Below are 27,795 nucleotides of genomic sequence, written 5' to 3' on the forward strand. Positions count from 1 at the left end.
ACAAGCATTTGTGTGCGAATTTATTTTTCCTTTAAAAGACTAAAAAAACTTGTGTCAGTCGACGTAATCGTCCAAACAGCGTGAACAGTGACACGGACTGTTCGTGTGTGTGTGTCTGCGACAATGAAAATTACCCACATGTGCTAGGAAACGATCCTCGTTTGATAGACAACCAAACGTCGTAGATAAGCGGGCCACCCGAAGGAGAGTCGGATAGGGAAGGACAAAAAGGTGAACGCCATCGATTATTACGAGTCATGCTGCTCGGCAGAACCTAATCATAATTCGGTTAGACAGCTGCTGTCGCCGACTAACAGCATTCTCTAACGAGAAACCTTTCCCAGTGTTACTTATTGATACATATGCTTATGGGAAATCCGTGATACACTGTCCTACGGGCATTTGTTCCTTTTCGCTGCGTCCATTCGAATTCCGATGATGCATCAAAGCCTAGACAGACTGTTTGAAGTTACGGGGTTTGTCTTGGGTTATATTTCTTGGTGGTCAAAATGGATGATAACAGTATGATGTTGAGTACATCTTTCAGGTTTAGGTCATCATTCCTTGTAAAAGGTGCGCTGATTGTCAACACCTATCTCTGAATTACCCATAACACGTGTGCATGCGTGTATCCTATTTCGCAGACGGTGGTTTTCCTCAACGTCTGGAACGCCTGCTATCTGCACAGCCAAGTTTGGGGGCACTGAACGACCGGCTTTGTCTGGTCGATCCACTAGCCCCAATCGCTCAGCAGACTTGCATGGCCATTGAACAACTGGTTTCTGAGCAACGTCAAATGATTCAGGTACGTGGCACTTGGTATTTTCCTTCGTTTTCTTGCACTTTTTTCATTGTGTCCCTTCCCATCCATCAATTTAGGAATTAGAATGTACCCTCTGTTTAAGTCTGTTATCAATCGCATTTGGGCAAGATGGCTCAGTGATTAGAGCGCGAATTTACTGACCGGAAGGTTCGTGGTTCGAAACCGACCAATTCACCTCGACTTCCCCTGTCCAGGCTTGGGCAACCTGGTAGTACCTCAGCCCTCGTACTTTCTTCTGGTGGCACAGTAGTTAGGCACCGAAAAGATGCTACAGCTGAACGATCAATCGCACCTTAAAAATACACTGTTTGCAAACAGTGTGGTTTCGAAACATCAACCACATGTTCGAAGGAAGTGGATTGTTGACGTCAGCTGCTCTGGTTGTTCATGTTTAATAGATTCTCAGGTGACTATGAACTCAAGTCTGGTGTGAATATTTACTGGAACTTCCTCCATTGTCTCTTCAGTGCATTCCTTTTCTCATAACATATTTCTGAGGCACCGACTTTATCGATCTAGAGTGTGGTGGATCGGTTCGACTGACGGTCGCATCATCTAGTTAACTGGCCCCTTTGAAAACTCGCTACCACAAAACACCCTGAGGCACATGGTAGTAGGCTTACTATGTTCGTGGATCACACACCCTGAAGGCCCCCTCACGGGATCAGCACTTCGAATTTTCCATATTATTGTTTAAAGCGCCCAACAACACACGTACATACACACCACGTAGGTTCGCTCTACTATGTTAACTCCGCGATCAATCGATAGTTGCTTACATGCCGTTTTACTCGATCTCGCATTAAAGTCCTGGTTGCAAATGGCTGTTTTATTAATTTGGTGTAGCTGCTGCCCTCGTCATGACCTAACCTGGGTTTTTGCTACGGGTTATCGCTGCTGGATTGTTGCTCGAGGGTACGCCCTACTCCTCTCCTAATGCGACCGGATTCGTTTGGGTTTGTGAGAGCGAGTGTTGTACATACTCAATGAACAACCGAACAGGATAAGAGGTGCGACCTGTAGCACACGTCAGCAAGTCAGGAAAGTGCACATACCGGCATGCAAACGCATATCAAGTGATCTCGATCTTTGTCACATCATAATCCGTATGGAGTACCACATTTCACTGTGCGTGCCGGTGGACCCTTTTTATAAAGAACATGTTACATCTAGTGCAAAAAAACAATTCCAGGGAGCCGTGGGACCGAAGTCCCTCGGCGGGGTCTAGAGCGTGGAGATTAACTCAGAGTGCTGTTGGGCTGATTCCGAGGTTTGTTCTTGTAAGAGCGGTTAGGAATGGGTGACAACTCACTTCATGGTTTTCAGCCCAATACTGANGCGGTTAGGAGTGGGTGACAACTCACTTCATGGTTTTCAGCCCAATACTGAAATTTCAGCCGCACTTTTCCGCTACCGCAGCACCGATTTATGCGTAATTTGAATAAACTTCTCATTTGCATACTAAGCCAGCGTGAAGGCTAGCTTCTCTCTGTCACGAGACAACCGAATGTGCAGTGTAATATTACAATGGTTCTATGCTTCTATGTTAAAAGTCTTCTCATTAGTAAACCGAATCTGCCATGTCATTTTAAAACAAATATTTTCCTCTTGTTCTCTGATTTGACCTTATTCCACCCCCTCTACTTTGTGCTCCCATCCAGGGTTGGTGCGTTGCTTTGGCCAACCTGGCAGAAGTGACGGCGCGCGCTGAAAAATGTCTTACGGTAGATGCCGCTAGACTGTCAACTTTCGAGACCCGTGCCGGTGACTGGGAGGAGAAGTTAAACCTGTGAGTTACTTAATCGATTGACCGCTACGTTTGATTGTTTCTATCGTTTCATGTGTTCTCCGCGCTGTGACGCTCGTGCTCCACTGTAGGGAATTCCGCATCTTCGTGCTCCCACCGTTTTACGCCTAGGTTTCCGGTCAACTTACCATTTACCTACGTCGAAGCAACCCATTTAGCTTATCTGGGAAGTAATCCGAAAGTTTGTATCTCATATTCCTAACAGTACTTACGAATGTTTCAATTGGAGACCCTCCCGGGGGTAAATGATAGTCAATGTGCTTGTTTTTAACTGAGATGCGGGTAGATCGAACCAAAGCTTGACTTTCTGACCGATTCTATGTCATCTTCCGTGGTTCCTTTCGGTTCACATTGCGACTATGTGCCCAAAACAGTCGCTCGCCGGCTTTAACAGGACGGCTGATTTGGGCAATGATGGGAAAACACAGATACTCTAACGCTTAACTTTTTACGGGTCTTCGGAAGCCTCTTGTCATCGAAGGCATCAGGAACTAAAATGATTCTCTGATATACAGCAAAGATGAAAGCCTGAACCGTCGGGCACAATACTTCGAGGGCACCTGCTGCTGTCCCTCCTGGCTGTCAGCCTTTGGAGGAATCATAGACTGTAAATGAGCTCTTTTCGACCCCTTGAAGAGTCCGAGTGTATTCGTGCTCGTCATCGTATCCGTTTTAGGACACTGAGGCATGCTAGGGTTGCGATGATGCTTGATGTGAGTTTTCTTGACCATTGTCCTATGGACCAAAATAAAACAAACCGTTACCGACTCAGTGGTTAGAGCGCGAATCTACTGACCGGAAGGTCCGTAGTTTGAACCAGACCTCTGCCGCTCGACTTCTCCGGGTCTTGGCTTGGACAAGTTGTCAGTATCCCAGCCCTCGTGCTTCCTTCGGGTGGCGTGACAGCCAGGCACCGAAAAGGTGTTACAGCTGAATGACACCAAAGCCATATGCTAAAAACGATTACTTTTTTCTATTACCACTGACCACAGAATCACATGCGGTTTGTCCGCAGTTCAACTCGACAATGGAAAGTTGTAGCATGGAGTGCTCTGGAGTGCGAGGCCTAAGATGGTGGCTGGAAGTGACTTTCTGTGGCCTTGCATGGTAAAGACAAATCTGATGATTGGGTACTCATAAGTAACCATATGTGGCCTCCTTGCATATGCACTATGATTGATGTGGGCCACCGTACGCATACACTGGGTTTCAACAGTTTAGCTGTTGTCACGTGATTCGACAATTACAGGTTGGCCAACTGTTGATTTTAGAAACGCCCCTGCCTCCCATTCTCCCATCGGGTCGTGCTCCGTTAGATTTACACCGAGTACAGAATGTTCAGTTAGTTACGTACATGGCTCGACCGAAAGCGCCTGCAATATAGCCAGTTCTGCATGGGAGTATTTCTACTCAACCGGGAAACCCATAGCAGTTCACTCATTGTGAAATGTCTTCAAATAGTACAGGTCAGAACCTTTGGTTCGGTGATATACAAAATTACCTTTCATTCAGCTGTTTCTCCATAGTGCACAGTTTGACTGTGCCTTACGAAAAATGTCACCAGGTCACTAGTGTCACGTGTATCTGGTGTTCTGTGTGTGATACTAATCTCATTCATTCTCAGGTATGCGTAAACTTTGTGGCCGCTCTGATTGCACTTTTAAATTTCCCATGCGTGATTCCTTTTGTGTTATGGTCCAGTAATTTCGTCTTCACGCCATGTGGGTTCGTGTATACTTTCACACCGTTCTAAACACACCCAACTTGTACGGCGTTGGTCGTAAAAGTACACGTGGAGTTTAAGTACACCAGTAGGCATGCATGAATTCACACACCATGTAGAGGAGTTATACTAACTTTGGTATTGAATTTGAGTACGATACTTCGCCGGTGTCACGTTGCACCGAATTGCGACAAAGCTATTTTCATTCCTTGCGTATCGAACACAACTCTTGTAGATCTGATTAATTCTGGGTTGTGGAACAGTGAGCGTATCTCGTTGTCACATTTGGCTGCCACAAATTCCCAAGATGCATAAACTCAGTGGCAATTCAAAAAGAGACGAAACCGCCTAATGAGTATCCTGCGGACCGGATTTGACTGTTCCTGAGCGTGGAGAAGCATCCGTTTGTCTAGAATCTGTCTACTCCCGTATAGATTTGTGCATTTCTTCCCAGACCCTGGGAGTAGCTCGGTTCGTGGGTTGGATTTTGACTCGTTTAGGCAACTCAGCACAACCACATTGCTGAGAGTCATGGTGTCTCGTTTGTCTGTTGAGCTGGGCAATTTTAGCGCCATCGCTTCTCTATCGATCATTCGAGTGCAATGAGCAACACTAGGCTAAAAGGTAAACGTGTTGATCTACATACAGGACCACTGCTCAGCTTGGAGTAGATGACCAATTTCACACGCATGCCATCCGGAAATCGGTGTAGACGCACGGGTTTTTTTCGAGTCAAGCACACTTCCGTTTTTCGTTTTGTGGGTCGCTTCATCGATTTGTCAAACTGTCAACGTCATATTCGTGAAGTACCAGCAAAATGTGAAGCCCTGGTAATCAGCGGTCACTTGACTTGACCTTATACGAGTATCTGCTTCTGTTTACTGCAGGGGTACTGTGTTACGCTTGTGGTGTTTGCTCAGTTATCTTTTGGACTAAAAACACCAACTCATTTATTTTCATCAAACACAGTGATCACAGCGTTTTATCGCCTGTCTATAAGCGCAACGACGGCATTTTGTCCCTTTTGTTTTCCACTGACGGCAGTTGGAAGAAAGCGCCAGTTACTCAAGGTTATCTGACCGTGCGCTTCTCAAGGACTGCTTTTTGTAGGTGTATTAATGAGCCCACTGAACGCGAATGAGCACACAACCTAAGACTGTTTTATGCGAGAGCAACTATTGGATGTACTTCATTTTTTGTCCATTTGCTTCTAACTATTGCCCATGTTAATACATGATGCCATAAGTTGTAAGAAACATTGACCGATGGTGTCAGCAGGGAAACTGATTCGGCTGTTCGACTAAAACAAACATGCACTGAAGCTCAACAGATGAGTAAAACCAGGAACAAGCGAACGAATGGGTTCACATCATAATCTCATCTGTGAATCGGAACCCATCGCCCAACCTGCTGAAAGGGCACAGTGCGCGTTGCGGCAGTGGTTATCGCGTGTTTTGTTGTTTGTTTTCACGATTTGACTAATCCCAGTAGGCTGCTTTTTCAGTGGTCCGTATTTTCGTTCGATTAGGATGAATCCAGCTTTGTCATCTATCATAAATAACTACATGATTGTCATCTCAAGCATGGTCATTAGCTAATAAGAATACTCTAGCTTACTTCAAATCGCCATTAATGTAGCAATCTATCGTCTATATAGTCCTAGCAACGTTCCCCACTAGCCACGACTCACTGTGCGCTCTCTGTGTATTCTGTCTTTGGGAATTACATCTGAAACAAGCCAGGGGCCGGACAGAAGGGCCAGACATTCATACCTTCCCGTTTCGGCAGTGAAGCATCGGTGTTGAACACTGATGTCATGCGGTTGGTGTCATTGTCAGCTGTAATAACCGCGTACTTGTCGTACAGTGGTTGCAGCTGCCACAGTTTCGTTCACCGATGATGTCGGGAGGTGTGGTAGGTAGCTGCGCAGTGGAGGCGGGAGCTGATAAATTAGTGCGTGGATACATCACTTTAGGTGGACCGTTAATTGGGGAGAATGCATTGAAGGCATGAGCTTGGATGCATGAGCGTCATTGAGGGCGCGACTGGGCCATGTCTGACAATGTCTCTAGCCATTTATATGGCCCGTCTCGGGGTCACCATCCAGGAAGACGGCAATGGCCAGCCGATGATGATGATGATGATGATACCTTCCTGTCAAAGGGTGTACATCTGGATCTTAGGTCAAGTCACGTCAAGCAAAGCTTTACGCACCCTAGTGCAAATTTTCAGCATACAAATTCACAACGACATCACATGTAAAGTTGATAAGCTGACTCAATTTAAGTTCTAACACTCACCAACGAACGCTTTAAGCAGACGGACGAGAAATGCGTTTATTTTGCGGGATGAGGGGAATAACTAGAGAACACACCAATTAGAGTATTGATAAGTGGGACTTCTGACTACTTCCAGTTTGTATTTTGAGCAAGCTTACAGGGTGAGCGCTGTTTCGTGAATGCCTGGTGAAAAGAATCATTTGGGTAAAGTTGAATGCGTGCGTACCACGAAGCCAAGTAGTATACTTTCGGAGATCCCAGTACACATAGGAAACCGTTTTGGTGACATAACACTAAGACAATGGTCTTTCGGAAGGTGTCTTGTCTTCGTGAGATACGTACTGCTGCTGACTGCGAATGAGGTTGAACTAGAAACCCTCAGGTGATCGATTATCCGTCAAATTTGGTCTTCTCAGTAATATGTAAACTGCTTACTTACCGAAAACCCAAATCTTGTTTCCCTTACAGAGTGGCTGATTTGAAACGAGAACTTTCTCAGGTACCGCTTCTTCCCCAGCTTATTTACGTGCTGACGGACAGTTGGACCCAGGGTCAAAGAGTAAGTCCCAAACCTTGCTGATTGGAATATCCTCACTCGCTGGATCATACGTTCGTTTAGAACGGTACGGTTATCTGCTGTAAAAATGGATTTCGACGTCTGTGAAGTCAGCCTCTATTTTTCCGCGCTAACTTCGCACTTGTACTGATGCTTAGTTTATGTTAATTAACTGCCGGTGCGTTCTACTAATATCTTGCTGCCTACGTTGATTATAAAGCTGTTGTTCTCGTTTCGTTATAGACCACTGGTACAGCTTCCCGAACTCCGTCTAACCTGTATGATTGGGTTTGTTTGCAAATCACTCTATCTGCGAGAACCAGTCGTATTCCACAGACCCTCCATTCTAATGCGTTGCAAGTGACAATGGGCTCTTCACCCCTCTCAACCGTAAGTCGACCGCGGGTAATTCCGGGGGGTCGTCCAAGGAGAACGAGTGCAGGAAATCTTGAGCACAGTTCTCTGGCCGGCCTCATCCCTGGGTCACCAAAGAATGATCCAAATGCGCTCCACCAAATGCGCGGTTCTCAGCCGAGTCTGGGCAATTTGTTCGCACCGTGTTCACCGTCACCATCTTTGCAACAGCTGTCTGTCAACCAGGATCCACAATCCGACTCCATAGATGAACACGATTTCCTTCTGGTCATTGAAAGTGCAAAGCACGATCTCAACATCCTGCTCAATGGTGACGAGAGTTCATCTTACGCAGCCTATAGAGCTTCCGGTGATATGCCTTATACTCGTTAGTAAGTCCTTCCTTTACGGTTGTATGTATTGGGTCTCCTTCATGTTTTCTCTGGAGTTTATTATTGTAGGAAACCACACTTTGTGCAAGCTTTGGTTGAGTTTTAGGTGTTTGATCTAGTTTCTGACCACCATGATGTTAGTGATGCTAACTGACTGCCCGACCTGTAAGCGCCCTGCGCAATGTATGCTGATGTTCTAGTGAAGTGTGGCGCTAAGTTTCTGCGATCCGAAACACTGTTGCCCTTCGGAAGCCCAAGGTGATTCAGTTATTAGGGAGTGAACTTACTGACCGCAAGGCCCGTGGTTCGAACCGGACCTCTGTATCTCGAATGCTCCTGTCAGCTAGGCACCGACAGGTCGCCACAGATTAACCCTTATCATGTTTATTATTTAACCTTTGGAATGGGAGCAAACTGAATTGAGCTAATGTAATGAAAGTGTTCTACTTCCGTGCTGATGACTTCGAGCCTGAACAGACGGAACACTGCTCTGGTTTCAGTGTGTGCTAGTGGTATGTGAACTGTTAAACGATTTTTCAGACGTTTTTAGAGTGACCAACAGCCAAATGTGTAAAATACAGATGGTTTCTTAATCTTTTCGATAATTTTTTGTCATTTTGCAACATACGCTTCACTGAAGTTTTCGATTTGAAGCTAAAATTTGGGTTGCATATGCATTTTACTGTCTCCCGTCACCTGTGAAATTCTAGCGAAGAGCAATATAGTCACAAGCTGTATAAACAAGTGGCACAAAATTACCGCGAGTGTATGGTTGCGCCAGGGTTGGTTGAGAATCCTCACTCATGTACCTCCATTTTTTGTTCTCATTGTAGCCTTACCACTCGTTACTCAGAACTCCTGTCTCTAGTCCCTTCGTGCACTGCCGTATCTCCTACCGGCGTTGATTCTCATACCAGTGGCAACAGCAACGAAAAAGACGCTCGATCTAGCCCACCAGAATCCAGTCCGGTGGCTCGTGTCGAATTTCTGGACCCCGAAACAGTGGCTTTGACTCGCGAATCACTTAGTGGGACAGACTTCAGCCTCCTACTGGCGCGTTTGGAACCGGTGACTGAAGTAGCCATTCAACTGTTCGATCGAATCCAAACGGTTCAGCGCAGCACAACTGCTTTCTACCAGCGAGCAATGAAAACGAGAGATGTAAGCAAGACAGAACGAGACAGTGATGTTCGTTAAACCGACTTTTGAAGCAAATTATGCATCCACGACCGGTCACACACCTCCTGTCCTATTTGAGTGGTGAATTATACATAAACACCGCCGCACTAGCATTCGAGCTTGCTGTTACCCCAAAACGAGACACGCACCTAAAATAGAGTTTTGGGAGTATGGTTGTCTAATAGCGTTACCCTGTTTTTTCCTACCTCACGCGAAACATTTCCACAGCTTTTGCTTCCGTTTCATAACTGTTTTTGGACGTTAGATCGACATAGCACTGGCTTTTTACGCTCGTTTTTACAAGTAATTGCACTCATATTAACCTGGCTATAAACCCCTAAATGATTCGTTTTTTCGGTACACTCAACAATACAGAGAAACTACTGAACCAGTGTCAACTCAGGTACAAAACAAATCAACGTGATACCGCCCATCATTCTATCAGAAGTGTTTTTCCACAATTCCTACATTCCTATTGCACATGGATAGGGGAAAAACTTCATTTGACTGTCAGTTTGTCGCAACTAAACTCGGCAAGTTTTGCCGATTCGCTAATCCCCTCAACTGGATAAATTCATTTATTTATTGTATCCTGCCTACAACGACCGCCCACACAACCGGTCATCAAAGATGGCGGATGGATAGAGGATGTTTTACCCCAGCGCTACTACGTTTATGCAATTCGATCCTGATGAAATGGTATCGTACGTTTTTGAAGACAGTACATCTAGTGCCACTGTGCTTCAGCTTTTCTTATCGATCGGTCCCACTTGGAAAGCATGATTACTTTTGAGGGGTTCCACCTTGATGTACAGCCAACCTGACCAACTGTAAGTGGAGCATAGTCACTTCTCCGTCTCGTTCTCTTCTAACTCACAGGTAGATGAACCTATATGTCGTACTCAATCTCTTTTCGTCGGCTCATGAAGCTAGGTCCTCCTGAGTACTGAGTGACTGCCCTTGTTAAACTTTTCATTTTGAACTTTGTGCTTCTTAGTTTCTCACTGTCCATTCTAAACAATTTGATCGCAATACTTTGTTTAATCCGCATCTTATGATTCACCTTCACATGAATTTGGCGTTCCAGAGCCCACCTACGCTTTTTCGCTTCTCTACAAATTTCTGTGTGAAAAAATCTCATGGTCTTATGTGCATTGCTTCCGGTGCACCTCACTCGTTGAATCATTCGTTTTGGCTTCTGGAACACTGTAAGGTCTTAGCAAATAGATAGCTGACTAGTATCGTCTTCATGTAAATTTGCGTGATCTAACGCTAAAGCTTGATGGTTGATGGTTCTTCCATCGTCTTTTCAAGAGTATCCAGAAGTGCATTGCTAAAATCCGAGGGCATGAACTACGCACCTACCGTCCCGTATGTGACGTGCTTGTTGTAGCCAACCAGATTTATGTCCATCCTACCGATCTGTTGTAATCGTGTTCCTCATCTACACTTTTCCACTCCACTTACGTCTGTTTAGTTTGTCGGATAGGCATCACGCGCTAGTCCCACTTTTGTTGTGTGTGGGATTCATATGAAGTTGTACTAAATCGTATTCCTTATCCCCGAATTTCGTATTCCAAATGAAGAACCAAGTTGTTTCAATACACCCGAGGCGTTTCAAAAGACTTGCTAACTCGCCCATGTTGACTGTTATCATCCCTTTCCGAACGTGGATTTCAAAAAGACACAGCATAAATGATTTCCTTTCCTTTCCCATGCGTTCCGGGACGTCTGGCCTGGAGAGGTTACTGTCTGCACTTTTCAGAGAATAGGTCGAACCTATGGTTATCAATCTGACATTCCTATTGCAGCCGGTTGAATCGGCAAAATAAGATGCTTCAACATGGTTTCTAACTTTAAAGCGGTGCAAGGTCGCTGTGCGAAGACCTCCGTAACATCAAGCCGGTATTCGCAACGCTCGATATGCTCTTCTGCACTGTTTAACACGTATGGATCCCTGAGGGAGACAAGTTCACGAAGACCGGCCTGAGTTTCCTCCTGGCCGAGGATACATCCGTCATATGTTCACCTTGAGACAAGGTGTCTGACAACACTGGACCCAGTCGTTTTCCGTCTTAAAAATCTATGCTCCAGAAGCATTATCTGGCAAACAGGGTGTCCCCGTTTAACTCCGGTTTTTTAAGGCACTCTAGCCTCCCTGGAGTTTGATCCAGGGCCTCCATTGTCTCCAATGCATGACGACGATGAGCAAAACTGTGACAGTTTGGACCAGTCTACCCTTGGTTAGCAGCCGAATAAGTGAACTTGATTCAACTGCGCGTTTCAGTGTCGGATGGATGGGGTTTCGTGAGCTGCATATCATTGATTAGTGGACCCTTAGCTAGTTATTCTCCATCACTGTCCCAATTACACTTATCGAGCTCTCATCGGTTCCGTGGTGTTCCTACCTCTGATCTTCGTGATCATCTGTTCGTGTTGTATGTGACTACTTTTATAGAACGGGCTCTCAGTCATTCTTTTTGCTATTTGTAGACACTAGCTATTCGAGAGGGTTGGTTAAATGGAAGAGGAAGATCAAGGCCACACCCGAAATAACTAATATAGCATCCCCTGTTGCTTTGGAAGTCGTAAGCCACATTGGGACCGCTCTGTTCCAGAATGTTGATTGATACTTTTACCGGTGAACAATATTCATATGGTTGGTAAAATACTCTACAACAATTTTCACTCCAACCCCCTTTTTCTTTACGTAATCCTGTTCAATCAGATGTCGGCCATCACCGAACAGTTTCCAACTCACACATCCCAGTTACAAGAGTTGCTCAACGCGTTTCGACAGCTGTGTCGCATTCTGGCCGAGACAATGGAAAGCAAGCTTGATTTGGCGGAGAATTTGCACAAGAGACAGTGGTATGTTTTTTTGTTTTCTGTTTGTGTTCCCCACTGGTTCGAACTTACGAATGAGTTATGGATTTCTCCACTCTTATTCTGTATGCTGATGTGACATCGTACTAGGTTTGTCTTACTTTGTCAGTTCATTTGTTCTGGAAGCTCTTGTGCTGGGAATACGATGTCCTTCCTACCTCTCACCCTCACCAAATCTGAGTATTTCCCTCCAGAGTTCCTTCACAGTTTTATCATAGTAGGTCTGTTGCGCCACAGGCTGCTCGTGATATGCAAGTGTTTTGGCGAAAGTTCGCTTGTTTGTTGCATCGCTGAAGGGGAAAGTACATCTGAAGTTTTTTCAGAATTTTGCCTCATCAACACAGTATTCAGGCGTTCGTTGTTTGATGAACTTTATCCTGTTTATTTCAGAAGGGCTTGGTAAACAATCGTTAGTCCTTTAAGTGGACAACGTTTCGCTTTTGGCACAAAAGCGTCATCAGGCCAGATGAGCAGGTCACCAATTTGGCTAGCTATTAAGGCAGACGGAGAACTAATCAGTAAAATCTGTTCAGATTAGCACACTAGATCACTGTTGAGTGTCAATTAACGGCTCTTGACGGCTCGTATGGTTGCCAAAATTTTGCGTTGGTGGGTTGGAGGAGTTTCAAGTTAGTTCCGACCGGCTCTTGTTCTTTAATCTCCCACTTCAACGTGCTTCAATTGATGATTCACCTCGGGTGCCGCTGGTAGATTTTCCTTGTTCTTCGTCGGCTTGTGATAAAAGATAAAGCGTTCAGCTGTAGCACCCTTCCGGTGCCTAGCTGCCATGCCACCCGAAGGGAGCACGAGGGCTGGGATACTGCCAGGTTGCCCAAGCCTAGACAGGGGAAGTCGAGTGGCGGAGGTCGGATTCGAACCGCGGACCTTCAGGTTAGTAATCCGCGCTCTAACCACTTCGGCCATCTCACCCGTCGGCTTGTGAATGTTGCGACGATTTAGTTGGGGAAGGGGAGGTGCGTAAGGTTAAGTGGAATCTAGATGATGACTACTCTCCCTTCTGATAATCGCACACCAACACTTGGTAGCTCGATTGACCCAAAACCGTTCTCCACACGCGTGCCAGTTCCACGCCCTCTACTGGGATGCTTGGCGATTTCTATCGCCTCGGGTATCAGTCTCTGTGACGTGGACCGTAGTCCTCGTCTCAAAAACTCAACACTTTCTAGATTTTGTGTCTCATTTCCAGTGCGGGTTCCGCAATTGCCGAGTCTTCCAGCCACGCCCTAAATTCATCCGCGTTTCTCGGCAGCTGTTTATTTTTCTCCTATGTTCTGCGATTCTCATGTGAGGCTCCCTGGTCGTCTGTCCGATATAGACCTTAGCGCCAGGCCCTTATGAAACGATGTCTTCTCAATCGGTTCCAAACTTTTTCCCATTGATTTATCCTGTTCCCTTCACTTGTCAACCACTCATTCACCATCGGACTAGACACTCGCTGGACTGTCACTCCGTTCTTTTTCCCTGTTCAGAAGCATTCTTGTTTGTTGCTTACTCGAATAGCAGTGTCTGGGCTCATAATTTACTTGGTTCGTGCTACTTTTGTGTTGATTTTATTTGGTAATTTTCTTGTTGGCAGCTGGCTTCAAAACTTCCAATCCTACATGCACCGAGTGGATGCAAGCATACAAAAGTGTCTGTCTCGTATGGGACGTGTCGCCCGGACTACCACTTTGATATCCCAGCTGCAGAAGGCTCCTGAAGTTTACACAAGGTAGGTCGTCAGTCACCAAACCCATCGATGAGTCTAGTCACACTCTCAGATGCTTCATTCTCGTCCTTGCCTACAGCCTTCCATGAGGTTGCTGCTTTTAGAGGGCACTACATGGCTTGTGTGTTTCCATGACATCACTTTTATTTCCATTCTGGTTATCCGAACGACAACAGGCTTAGTGCTTGGTGTTGAGAAGTACCGTTTGACAACGTTGCATGTTTGTCTGACCCATCCAAATAGAACATTCCTCCTAAATTCCCTGCCCGTTCGGCCGCCAGCCTTGGCAAGCATTTTGGATGGAACTCAGTTGGGGTCCGATTAATTGAGCTCAGTTCAAGGTGATTTTCCGGATGACGGAGTAAACAAGTTTCTGGGTTACCATTTCAATAACCCGGGTCCCTTCAAATTGGCTACTGGTCTCCGTTCTGATTATCTGTAAACAAATTGTTCCCAAGAATGAGAAGAAACATTGGAGTATACATTGAATGGACAACCACCGTCTAGATACGCCGCAATCAGATAGATGTCCCCTCAGAGCAAAGCTACTTCCCCGCAGCTTTGTGAGCGTCTATTGATTACACCTGAACTGAGCCTGTCAGACTAAGCGGTAAGGAGAAGAAAAAGAATCCGGGACACGGCTGTATTGTCAGGTCAGTCAAACATACAGAGCTTCTGCGTAAGTATATAGGATACCTAAATGACCACTTATGGTCGCTTGCTTGTTCGTTCTGTCCACCACTGGCGACGTTTCTGCCGTGAACAATTTCATACCCACTCTGCCGGTCGTATGCGGCTATCCGGAGCATGTGGTGACTGATGGTGATATAGGGAACGCACCGTTCTGTGTACGTGTACTTCCTCCATGTCTGCACCCGTCCCGACACTTGTGCTGCCTAATAGTGAGGGTCCTATACACCAGAGTTTCCAGTACCGATCGAAGCTTCTGGTTCACTAGTCTCTACTCATTGCTCACTGAGCCGCAGAGGCATCCCATCATCGTCTGCTTTTATTATGATCTGTTTCTGACGTACTATGTCCAATTTTTTTTACCAGTCAACACCATTCTTGTAATCACTCTATCTCCTTGCCTTGCACTGAAACTCAGTACCTTCGAGTCTTGTGTTCGTTTCTCCGATCTATTAGCCCGCTCCATTCCATTATCAGCTTGCGCCAAAAAGAAGTCAGTCTTACTAGAAACATTGCTGTCGAGATGTCTACACGTTTCAGCAGGAACTCTTGATGCTGGAATCTGCAAGTCCAATTCTCGATAACGGAAACAAAACCGTTTTTGGTCAAATGATTCCACATTTTTACGACGAATTGAGCATGGTTTCGTCCCAGAGCGGATCGCCCTCGATCGACCAGTCCTTCGGTCCTTCTGTAGCATTCATCCTAACCATTGCACGCCATAGCGATGGAGCACTTCGATCAGTTTTCATTCCTGAGACGTTAGCCAGTTATATCCTTTAACAATGAACACGTGGACATGATAACCGTTCAGGCGAGAGTGACATGGACGCAGTTGCTACATTTACAAACAACGAACCAGACATAACTCAGTTAGAGGACCAATTTACACCTGAGGGTGTCCAAAAATGCCACTAATACATTGATTGGATAGATTTTACTAGTCAGACACAGGGGGATAGATGATGACGCTTGCAAACGGTTAACAATTTTATGGATGAGAACTTGACTGAGTATGATCCTAGAATTGATAGTCACGCTGTTTCCAACTAACGACATCACCCTGGCAACCGTATGCAGGTTTGTGAGAGATAATAAAAAATAATCACTCAGCTGTAACACCCTTTCGGTGCCTGGGTAGGCACCACCGTGCCACCCAAAGGCAGCACGAGGGCTGAAATACTGTCAGTTTGCCCAAGCCTAGACAGGAGAAGTCGAGAGGCAGAGGTCGGGTTCGAACTACGGACCTTCCGGTCAGTGAATTCGCCCTCTAACTACTTGAGCCATCTCGTCCCCTGAGTCACTTCGCCCAGATTTGTAAACAAGGCGTTAAATCCCACTCTATCTCGAAATGATGGCTGGTGGTCATATTGCTACTATGATGCTTGTGGGATGTTTTCTTCGAGAAATCGATTTCAGCGACGAATGACGTTTCACAGCCAAGCTAAAATTTATTCTGCCTTTATCAACTGTCCAGTTTAAACTTTCACTATACAGAGATGGATTGTGAAGTAAAGGGAACCAGTAATCAGGGTTCCTGTGTTAAAAACGGCAAATTGCATGAAAACCGCACATTAGAAAGCGTTGAGTAAATTGTGATGGTTGACAGTAACTGTGCGTTTGAAAAGCCTAGTGTTTTAGACATTCGGGGATGCAGATAATGACTGGTCCTCATGACAGCTCTATATGCATTATCGTTCGTTGTCTACCAGACCCACTCCCATGATCGACCACGTTCACACCATTCACATGTGTTGCTCTCCACCTATTCACACCGTTGACGTGACCTTTGACCTCTCAAAGTGAAGATGCATGATTTGTGGATGGGAGTCGATTGTTGCGGATGGTTGGACTGATAAAACAAGTCAAGAGAAGCAGAAGCATGTTTAGCGAATATACACTCATTTGCAAACCAATTTGGTTCTTTCGAGAGACTCACCTGGAACCCAGCTGAATCTCTCGTGTATGATGTTCTCAGAAGCGTGTTTCTTGGTTATTGATCTGTTCGTCGGGCTTGGCAATTCGCTTGCAAAGATTCGTCACCATACGAGGAGACATCATCAGTGCGTAGCCACCTGATCAACAACCAATGAACTCACCCAAGCTATCAAAATTTCAACACATTACCAAGCGTGTTTCTCAGTGAGTCCCGATCATAGACAGCATCACGACGCCCATCAAGGACTCGTATTTGAAAGAAAACAAGATCCAATAATGCAGGTCACGGCGTGCAACATCTGTGTGTGAGGAATAAGTTGGCCGCCTCGAGTCATAGGTTTCTTAATGAGGTCCGGTTGATAACTTGATCGTAATCGGTGTTGAGGAAGGAGAATTAAACCCGCGCTGTTTTCAATCAGTGACGATAAACAGGTCAAAGGTATTCATCATGACAAACTTACGGCGGAAACCTAAAAGCCTATTGTTAATTTTTTAGGGACGGAGACACGCGAAGGTCTAGGTGCACACTTCAAAGTAGACAGTGGGGCCATACATAGTTCGGTTGGATGAGTATGACCACGAGACTCCGGTATTAGGTCGTTTGCAAGGAGCGTGTTTTTCGTCCGTATATTTCTAACAAACACGAAGGACACGAGCACTCAGGCAGCTGATAGTCCAACCAGTAATAACTATTTGTATGTGAACATCATACTTACTATACAGTACTACTTCGTAGCCATACGAACTAATTTGATGAGTTGAGGTGTCCTAATTCACAATGAGTTTTCGGCCGCAGCTTACATCTCGTCATACTAATATGTCGGTTATTGAATCATCTCCAAGAGCGTTTCGAGTGAATTGTCCGCGTTACATTCCCTAGCCTCCCATTGTCTCATTGTTACGGTGTATGTTTACACAGAAAAATGTCTTCTATACAATAGGCGATGTGGGTTGACGTTGTATTACTGTGGGCAAATTTGATGTGTAATTCAACAATGCCATAAACCATTAGATAGACGGACCGGATAAACTTTTCCGTAGTGTAGAGCATCGTAATTCGCGAGCCGATCTACTGAGTTGTATCTGATTGATCCGCTTGTGACCGAAAAATACATTTGGAATAATGACGGCTGCCACCATTACTACGTCACACGGTCACGTGGTTGATCACTTTCACACATGCGCGTGCATCAGCTGTACTGTCAAGATCAACAACGCACGTTGTGCACGCGGCCTTTTGGTCGGTCAAATGATGTGCAGTCGGACGTACTGCATTAAGTCACATGGTTTTTTTCCACGAGTGACGAATAGGCGCTCGAATTTTCGCTACCAATTTGGCATCTTGCGTAACAATAAGTTGACCGTTGACGTAGGCTTTGACGAGCCAGATACCTATGTTATCTTGTAAGTTTTTCCCCCGCTGACTTTTGGTTCAATAAGCAATAGAATTTCACTTCAGCTGTGCAAGACAGTGTATGGTGGGAGAAAGAGAGAGATGAACATTTACCAAAGAAACGACTTTTTTTTTAATGACTACCATAGGAGGATTCTCTCACTGATTTGGTAAAGCAACAGCTCTTGCTTTCGGTTCATGTGGTAGTTCTCTGAACAGGATGCCCTTCATTTCTGAATGGGAACGTGATTATATCCCCTCGGACCTTCTTTGTTGGCCCAGTTAACGTGGTTAGTTTACACCAACGACCGAAAAGCTTTGAGCAGCTCTCTGAAATTTCCAACCTGCGCCAGACTGTGGTACCAGTGTTTAGGCAATGACTCTCCCGGCTGTAGCTCACATAATCCATTTGTTTAGATGTCTGGTATGCTCGGTTTTGTGTTTAAAGTTCGCTGTTGTCTGCATTCAAGTTGTTTTTGTGCGGAAGCTGTCTAGCCAGTACTGTTTCCCTCCACTTGTTATTGCGACAAGTCTGTTCGCATGATGAGCTTGCCAAAAGCACGCGTTGTTGGTTGATCCCATCCACTGCTTTCCTCGAACAGTCCATGCATGGGTCCTTCCTTCTAAATGAATCACGCTCACGCAACTTGGTTTTAACAGTGTCCGATGCTTCGTTACTCAGTAGCTTTCAATGCGACATACGTCTGTTCATCTTGAGAAAATTGACAACACGTCTTAGCGGTGTGGACGGGGGAATCAGCACTTTGTTAGGAACAGATACAGTGTCTGTCTTCCATGCTAACTTGTATGTCCGTATGACTTTTTCAGACAATGTTCCACATGTGTTTAGTTAATCTGTATCACTTTTCAAATTTAGAGTAAGACCAGTGAGACCAAAATGCTCTTAAAAACAACTGCACACTCTGGCCGTTAACTGGTAAACTGATAACAACGGATTTGCCCTCTCACCTGAGTAGTACCACTCTGTATCTAATAATTCCAAAGAACTAGAGTAGGTTGCATGCGAAAGATCCCAAACTCGAATTTCGCTATTTTGCCGGTAACTGAATTCGAACTGGTGCACCACGAATAAAAGGCCCATTTTTTTCGGCGCACTTTTCAGCGCTTCGATGAATATTCTTGAGTGGCAACGAATTACAGATAAAATTGCGCGTGCTGATTACAGAAACGAGGTGAAATCGATAGTATATTCTAGCGGACTTCGTCTAGTAGAAACAAATTACGGAATATTTGTCTGTGTGGTCTGTGATTTGTCTTTGCATTGCATCTGTAAACTAGATACGATGTTCAGAATACGGGGGGGGGGTAGTCGAACAGGAAGCTATTGCCAGCATCTTAGTACGTGTAATCGTAGGTAATCTTGTTCGGGCTCGAACCCCCCCCCCCCAGTACGATTCAATTAGGAAAGCACGCTATTCAAATTCACAGTAGTACCGTAAACAGTTATCCGGAACACGTAGTTCAGTATATCAACCGTAGGATAAAGGAATAAGTTCGACGTTTCGGAAGACTGTCTCGTCAGAGCAGATATGTATTCTTAATCCCCAGGAACGTTCTTGGGGCATTTTTTCTCCAAGGCTTCCTTGGGAAAACCTGCTACCTCACAAAAATTCCCACAATGGTTGTGTTGAAAAAACTGCTCGATTACCACTCAGCCTTTTGACTCTACAGCATGGGCGTAGGGCATTTTGCTGTACGTGTTCGATGAACTGCTTTCAAATGCAGATATGGGTGTGCACTCCAGATCTCTCTTCCCCAGAGCGGATTCGAAGCCCAATAACAAGTTTCCTGCGTCCAGTCCCTTTCACAAATCTTGAAACGGCAACATTTCAGCGAAATAACGTCAATTTGTTTGTTTCATCTACTCTCCCTGGGCCAATTACAGGTTCAAGGATGGGCAGACCAGATATCTTAGGAGGCTCGGGACGCCCGATCACAAGTTAATGAGGCAAAACTGTGGAAGAACTCCACGTGAGACGTGTGGTCAACTCGCAGTGTGAAAATATGTCATGGAAATGACCGGTCTCATTGGGCTAGACCAGCTTCAAAGTCCAACTATTCACAGGGTTTTCAATGAATTCGCGTAACGACTGCCGTTTCATTAAATTGCAATGGGCAATGTCATTTTGTGAGGGGGTAGCTCTGCTCAGTCCAGTCGGTGATGTACAGTCGAGGTTGTCGAAACGTTAGCCCCAAGCAACGCAAATTTTTTGGAACTCGTCCAACATTCGCCCAGTTTATCCTGCATAGTTGTTACTGCAACTACACTGGATCGAGTCCTTGTTTTCGAGTTACGGCACAGTAACTCTCGTAGTTCATTTGCTGATCGTACCGCATTTGTTTATAGGAGTCTGTGTCGGCGTATCATATTTCCGGTGTTCTAGATGCACATAAAAAAGGCGAGACGATGCGCTTCGTCCAGAGAATCAGGATACGACGAAATTCATCCGAAAAATCACTGAATGTCATTAAATATATTCACCATGTGTTGCTGGATAACGGGTATCCACCATAGTTCAGTAGTAAACACAGCGGATATGTCGGAGGAGCGGGGGGATCTCTTTCTTTCCACGAAGAACGCATTTATCAATAGCAACGAGAATGACACGTTCCCAGTGTCGTATGAAGCGGGGATTAACAGAGAATTTGTACCACACTTCTTGGTTAAGAAATTTACCGATACCTCTTCCAATGTACTTGTGCTAGCAAGCACGTAGGACGAAATGCCCGAAAACTAGTCATAAATGCCCAAGAGGTTAGAATCGCCGACAACTTCGACTGTCCATGAACGACTGGTCTGTGATCCTGACGATGATGCATCGGTGTTGAACACTGATGTTATACTATCAATGATGATGATAGACTACCATCGGCCCACAGCACCTAGACAGTCTTTAACCATCATGAACTGATGGTATAATGGCTACGATAGAAGAATCCAGCCATGTCTGTGTAAACGTTATGGTCAGTCTTGCCTTACTCTGATGAGGCCGGCTATTTTCACAACACACTTCCCCTCGCTCTCACTCCGCATGTCTCTCACATGAACCTTGTCCGTTGTTCTTGTTCTCTCTCTGATGTGTTTTGTCACGGTTATGTGCTCAGACTTTATGGACGGATTATGTTCCACCGGAATGATACATGTGTCTTCCAATTAGCGACGCACAATCAATCGACCGATTTGAAATGGCAACATTTTCGCCAGCTCCACAGGTTTCAGGATTCGACAGCTTGAAAGAAAGAAAGCGTTCAGCTGTAGCACCCTTCCGGTGCCTAGCTGCCATGACACCTGAAGGAAGCACGAGGGCTGGGATACTACCAAGTTGCCCAAGACTAGACAGGGGAAGTAGAGTGGCGGAGGTTGGATTCGAACCACTGACCTTCCGGTCAGTAAATTCGACAGCTTAGTGCCTGCATCGCTCGCCTTCTTACTTTATTGACGATAGCTACTTTTTCAAACACCCGTTCATCCACGGCTTTGTTCATCGAGAGACAAGTGGCTCAGGTGCGAAGCCCGCCGAATCTCATCACACGAGTCTTTACAAAGAATATCATATGTATTCGCCAGTACAGACGAATACACATCGCCAAAATTTATCAAGAAATACGGTTAAGACGTTGAAGGAAAGAAAACTCCTACTGTTCCAAACAAGATGGCTTGAATGCTAGAAGTTGCGTGAAGCGGAGTAGGAGCATGCTTAGCATGCACTTAACATGCTTCGTCAGACGTGTCAAAACCGAAGCCAGGTGAACCTGACTCCGATATTACCACCATCGCTCTTTTTCGCATAGTTGTGTTTTCTATGGGGGATGTCACGACTTATATGGGCGTCAATGCAATCAACCGAAACTGGCCTTATGGTGTTGACGCTGCTGATGCATATAAACACCCCCGTCTTCTTCGTGGTGGTCTCTCTTGAAAGGGTACATGGTATGACAACCCCCTACTCTGTGTGTTTGTATCAGCTATCGGAACAACTTTTTGTCGTTCTCTGTGGCGATTAGGTTGTTAAAGCTCTACCTCTAAAACTGATCCACTTGGACCCGGTACTCCAGTCGAAAACTCGATTGAGGTGAATTTCAGTTTCTCAATCTGAACTTCGGTCAAGAAACTTGTGCTCACTTTTGCTACAGCCGTTTGTCGACCCCGTGCACACCAAGTGTCTTTCAGGAACAAAATTGTTGTATCAAACAAACAACCCAGTACTGACTCGAAAGCGTAACATGTGTAACATCGACAAACAACTTAGCGGCCTTCATTGTCATTGACGATTGTTTACACGGATTTGCGTTCGTGACCCCCGCGCAACTGACCACATTCGATTCGGCGCTTGCCGTCAACCAGCGAATCCGTGTAACTAGGTCACTATGTGATTGATTCTCGCTCTTCGACTCGCACCTCCACATCATCTGTTACTTCTTATCATTTCCGTTTGTTCTGCGCATCGTACTTTTCGTATTTAGCCCACGCTGATGTTCCAAGCTTCAGTTTTGCCGACCATTATTTGCCAACTAAACCGCGTCTTTTGCAGATGTCTTGTTGAGGTGGTCCGTCAACACGAGTTCGAAACCAATTATGCCCAAATCATCCGGGAACAACGTATCAGTCGGTCTGAGGAAGTGACGAGGAGAACAAAATTTGCCAAACTACTGAGTACGTTTATCTCATTGTCAAGCATGCTAGTTTCCTGATGCCAATTCTATACGTTGTTCGTATCAGTGCGAAGAGTGAGGTAATGTTGGACAGCCCATGCCTCTATTGAAGTGATCGAGAAGTTGATGATAGACCCAAGTTGAAGATCTTGATGGCTGTGACCTGCGACTGTGATCTCATCAACCTGAAAGTTTATGTGTCAAATCACTTTAATGCTCATAGCTTAAGTTGTACCACGAGGCGGGGTTTTGAAGCACTTATTCAGAGCAGTGTTATCGGTTGCCTTTCTATGTGCCCGTGGTTATCAGAGGATACTTTTCAACCTATTGAACATAGAAGTTCACGGTACACATCTGCTTGTATTGGAGGTCTTTCAGCTGTAACACCCTTCCGGTGCCTAGCTGCCATGCTAGCCGATGGAAGCAAGGGGGCTGGGATACTGCCAGGTTGCCCAAGCCTAGACAGGGGAAGTCGAGAGGCGGAGGTCGGGTTCGAACCACGAACCTTCTGGACAGTAAATTCACGCTCCAACCATGTGAGCCGTCTGTTTGTATTATGCAAACTGAAGTACGGTTCTAGTGGATCGGTCACTAGAACCCACAAGGACATTTCAGTCTCCAGCTTTAATGACAGTTTCTCGTCGTTCTAAAGGGCAGAGAGAGGGTGAAAGTCTGTTCTAGCAGAGGGCTGCATAAACTACATAATGGCCGTGCGGATGTTCCGTCTTTCCAGCCAATGTTTCTACTATGCTTGATATGCATCTATCATTTGGTCCAGTTTGGTTCGCAACCGTGATATGTGCTTGCACGAACATGCACGCGTCACCTGTGTGTCCTTGATGGCTGATGTAGCGTAGTGGAAATTTCTTACCTACACATCGTTTCAGAGCCGGGTTTTTATGGCCGGACGGTGAACAAAGTGACGTCAGTACATGTTGAGAGAAGTTCACTGGTTGTTTTTTACTCTGGTGTTTACACAATCTGTAATTTTCCACATGCAATCTAAATGTAGTTGCTGGGTGCAACGAACGCAAAACGGTGAACTGATCAGATCATGCCGTAGTCATGTTTCTTTCACGGGAATGCATTCAAAGAATATTCGAAAATAGACAATAGTAAAGGTTAGAATGATCTTTCGAATGCATCTACAAGGTTCCCGCGAAACTGTCATCATCAGTGAAGTTATCGCTCTATGCCGTAGATGTTTTTATCTATATCTGGGGGATTTCGAGTAAAAATAGAGCACAGACTGCAGTGATATTGCTGTAAAACAACTGGAAAGTGTGTATGGGGTTTGTTTGATTTCCAATCAAAACTCTGTCCTGTCAGTGAGGCTAATCCTCCTTATTGTGAATCATCACCAGTGTGCATCTCAATAAGCTCAGAGTGTTGTTTCGAACCCACGACATCTCGGCCAGTGATTCGACACTTAACTGTTTGGCCTCGAGCGGCTGATCAGTAGGATGATTAGCTTTCACTCACAGAAACCGCATCATGTGGTCACCTACTAACTGGATCCTTCAGCGATAACTCCTCAGTTGCCTGGTTTGGTGCCACATTATTCCCAGTTTTCTTCATTTTCCTTCAACAAACTCGAAGCAACTCTCCCGCGATCGACGAACTTCTCATGCTTTTTAACCTACGCCCTTTAAGTCGTGTAATTCACGTGCCAGAGGATCACCTCCTTCGCACAATTCTTTTTGCCCGACCCCGTGCTGAGTAGAAGTGATCGAAAGGCAACGAATTATGATACCGGTTAGCTCAATAGGATCGACATTTTGCGTCTCTGTGAATGGGGACCCCGCGACTTAACTCATCAATGGTTAATGGAACTGGTAGACATGACTTAGTCACGCAAGCAGTGGCGGTCGTTCATCACAGCTGTCACCTTCAATAGCCCCCACTTTACTCGGACAAATAGGATATTCAACATCGAATGTACCCTCAATAACGAGCTTTATCTTCCCTGTTCTCCCATTTTTCCGTGACCAAAACTGGCAGCTGGAACCAGTGTCCATATTTTGTGTGGTTTATGATTGATAAACTGACCTGCTTGAACGGTGGTTCCGTAACTCAGTTTGGGAGCCTTGGTTAATCAGAGCTAGAATAGTAGATTACAAAGATATACATGTATCGCGATATCTCGAATATCGTAGTGACTGAAACATGAGGCGGCCTGATGCAGCACATTTTTGCAAATGAGTGTATATTCGCCAATTTCGTGCAATTTGGTTTCAAGTAGAACATAGGGTTGACGGAAACCCGGGGACTGCGTCTACCTGATGAGCCCCAAGAAGGGCGAAACCGGTCGTGGGCTGTAGATGGATTTCAACAACCTTATGAGTAGTACATTACAAAGATTTCTGTAGGTTTTTTTTGTCAGGATGCTTTTCTATCCGCCTACTGCTTCTCGAGTTCATTTATGACTGAATATGCCTTCTGCATTTCCGCTGTTGCCTTGCCATGGGAGATTCGATTAAATTATCTCAACACCACACGATTTCCACAGTCAGTCTGTTTCAGAATATGGCCACTAAACGGCGCTATGCCAAACCTAATCTGTATTTCACCAATGGTCTTGCTTGTTCAGTCTGAGAACGCGGCTATGCTCAAACTGCCTGGTTGGCTCAGCACTTCTGCATCCAAACCTATCTTCAGTTAAATATTGCTATCACAATAACGTCTGTCCTGATTCTCCCGATCGATGATCCCTCAGTCCACAGTTGAATACTGGCAGTGATTTTTCCATTGCCTTCCTATCCGCTTATGTATGGGTGTGTTTGTGTCTGTCCTTTTCAATGATTGTTTGACGGTTTCTAACTGCGTTGCTGGGGAAACCTAATGTTGCTCCTCATCTTAAAGTTGCCATCCATTCCATCCCACCCACGTATGCGCCATATCATTTTGCACATGACGAAGTTTTCACCAGTTTAGCTGGAAAAATACGCCTACGTCGCTCGAACGAGTCACGTGAGTCCGAAAAAGGGACTCGAGCCTTTGGCCATCTCTGGAATGTATCTAGTCTGTGCCCCATGAGTACATACATCCTTTCAGACTGACAGCCGAAATTATGGGATCGTTTTGAATTTGTCTGTAACTCGTCTGAATGCCATCCATTAACCTAATATAATCTTTGTCTTTTCATCCTCTAGCGGACAATATTTTACATTCGCTGTTCGCTCCTTGGACCTCTAGTCGTGGGGATCGATCTAATGTGAGTTTACTTTTCTCTCGCTCGGTGTTTGTATTTGTGTTTATCCCTGCGGATCATTCGTCAGGATCAGTCAGCTTTTTTCTCCAATAACTTGTCAACACTTACTTCTCACAATTTTCTGGCCCATACAGGTCATGTGTAGGATCAGAGTTACTGTAAGACAGATGTCGAGATAGGAAAAGGCTTATGTTAGTCATGGTAAAGTTACTGGAAGGTTGGTCTGTGTTCGGGATGACCTTACACAAGAAGTTTATGGGAGCGCATGTATCTAGAGGGACATCACGGACTGTGTTTTGACCCATAGACACTTGTTTTCAACTCATCAGCCTACTTTATCGGATCTATCCTACATTGTTTCAGCTGTCGAAAAATATTTACCACGGTAGTACACGCAACCTGAACACCCCAGACTCCACAGAGAACGACCCTACAACTGGTCGCCCTGACCTCCGCACACCTGGAAAATCCGCACATGATTCACAACAATGGACTCGTTCGCAGGCTCTCGGTTCACGATCGGAACCGCGACTCAATGAAATGATCGGTGCGTCTTCCCTGGTGCGCACTGGATCCCGAGGCAGACCGAAAGAGACGTTACGATCAATGGCCCGAAAACTGGTGGAAGTGGAAGAAGATGAAAATGAACATCGTTCTCCAGAATCTCGTATCTCCCTTGGGAAAACGCGTGTTTCAACTGATGCAATGGTCAAACCGCGTGAGCAGACCGGGATGCAGCGAAAAGGTGATAGTGGTTCTCGCCGTATCTCCATGCCGGCTGGTGAGCCTGAGCCAGCATCGCCTGTGTGGACATTGGGTGAGAATGAGGAGGAGGTACCCGTGTTCATGGACCAAGCGCAACAGTCATTTTGTGTCACGCGTGACGACTTGGAGCACCTTTCTGCAGTACTACCATCACACTTGGCGGAGATTTTACATCAGGAGCTGACGCGCGTCCTAATGCCAGTGAATCAAACTTTTCTCGGATGTCAGTCCTCATCCCACGAGTTGGCTATCCAACCTCCCGTTGTACGTCACGTTGGACTGAGTCCATTGGAACAGTCTGCTTCAATAGACGCCGTCACTACGGATTCGCACCACTCCGGTGATCAAGAGGGAGCGAATTGGGAAACAGTGGATGCTGCGTGTCAAACTGACTTTCCCTCCCCAGTTCGCAGATGGGATGTTCATAGTCAAAGTGCTAGCCTGCTGATTCCTGGTTTTGGGTGAGTTTGGATTCGAGTAAGGTTTCTACATACATCGATGGCATTACTCTCATTTGAATTATTTACAGTGGGTTTCGTACTTTACCTCGCTGTAGGCTCTCCTGTATGCAGTTTCTTCCTGGGAAGTTTCTGATGTGTCACTCTGGATATTGAGCGGTTGTCTTCTGTTTTTACTCGTCTATAATCAGCGATGCTTTGGACAGTTGTCTCGCCTTTGTGCGCGCACTGCATACAGTAATACTCGAAGACGAATTGAAGCGCAAGGAATAAACTGTCCACCATCATACCATCTTCCGGAGTGTGCCTTGCACTTTCAAGATGCCTAGTCTTGCTTCAGAGTGTGCAGTCTCTATATATGCTCCTTATAGTTCAATACAAAGTACTGGAGATTGCGGAAATCTTTACATACCTCGGTAGCTGTGTTAGCTCTGGTGGAAGTCAGTGCCCAGATCTCAAAGGTCCGAATCACGCTTGCTAGTTTACGTCACTTGTATCACTGTATCCAAACTACTATTAGGGCTGTATTATTGTATAGTTGCTATACATGGTCTCTGTGGATAGTGGATCTCGGGCGTCTTCAGGTTCCCGACCACTGATGACTCAGAAGCGTTGCCAGTATCGGATGACGTCAACTAATTCGAAGTGAGATGATCAGAAAACGGATTTTTCGGTTGTGCACCAACTACTTCAGTCGCGGAGAAAATCCAGCAACATCAACGGCAGTGACTCTGTCATGTGTCCTGCATGCCGAAAAGTCGTCTACCGAAACGATTGTTGTTTCCTGTGGCCCCTTCAGAATGGCGCAACCGACGAGTTGAACAACGTATGACTTGTCAAAAGGGTGTAAAAAAAGGTTCATCTGTAGCACCCTTCCGGTGCCTAACTCCCATGCTACCCGAGGGAAGCACGAGGGATGGAATACTGCCAGGTTGCTC

General features: G+C 45.5%; 1 protein-coding gene across 1 annotated transcript in view; it reads left to right on the forward strand.

The window, feature by feature from the left end:
• T265_13642 (hypothetical protein) overlaps nucleotides 1–27,795 on the forward strand; it is a gene marked incomplete at both ends in the record, with an annotated part of 85,339 nt that overhangs the window by 22,518 nt on the left and 35,026 nt on the right. Inside the window, 10 exons of the mRNA XM_009169863.1 lie at nucleotides 645–805; nucleotides 2,485–2,612; nucleotides 7,101–7,191; nucleotides 7,432–7,934; nucleotides 8,768–9,095; nucleotides 11,842–11,984; nucleotides 13,597–13,731; nucleotides 22,303–22,424; nucleotides 25,576–25,637; nucleotides 25,998–26,860. Of these exons, the coding sequence (XP_009168127.1) occupies nucleotides 645–805; nucleotides 2,485–2,612; nucleotides 7,101–7,191; nucleotides 7,432–7,934; nucleotides 8,768–9,095; nucleotides 11,842–11,984; nucleotides 13,597–13,731; nucleotides 22,303–22,424; nucleotides 25,576–25,637; nucleotides 25,998–26,860 (2,536 nt within the window). The remainder of the gene's footprint in view (nucleotides 1–644; nucleotides 806–2,484; nucleotides 2,613–7,100; nucleotides 7,192–7,431; nucleotides 7,935–8,767; nucleotides 9,096–11,841; nucleotides 11,985–13,596; nucleotides 13,732–22,302; nucleotides 22,425–25,575; nucleotides 25,638–25,997; nucleotides 26,861–27,795) is intronic.

Source organism: Opisthorchis viverrini (assembly GCF_000715545.1).
Source record: "Opisthorchis viverrini unplaced genomic scaffold opera_v5_89, whole genome shotgun sequence".
In the NCBI taxonomy this organism is placed as follows: Eukaryota; Metazoa; Platyhelminthes; class Trematoda; order Opisthorchiida; family Opisthorchiidae; genus Opisthorchis; species Opisthorchis viverrini.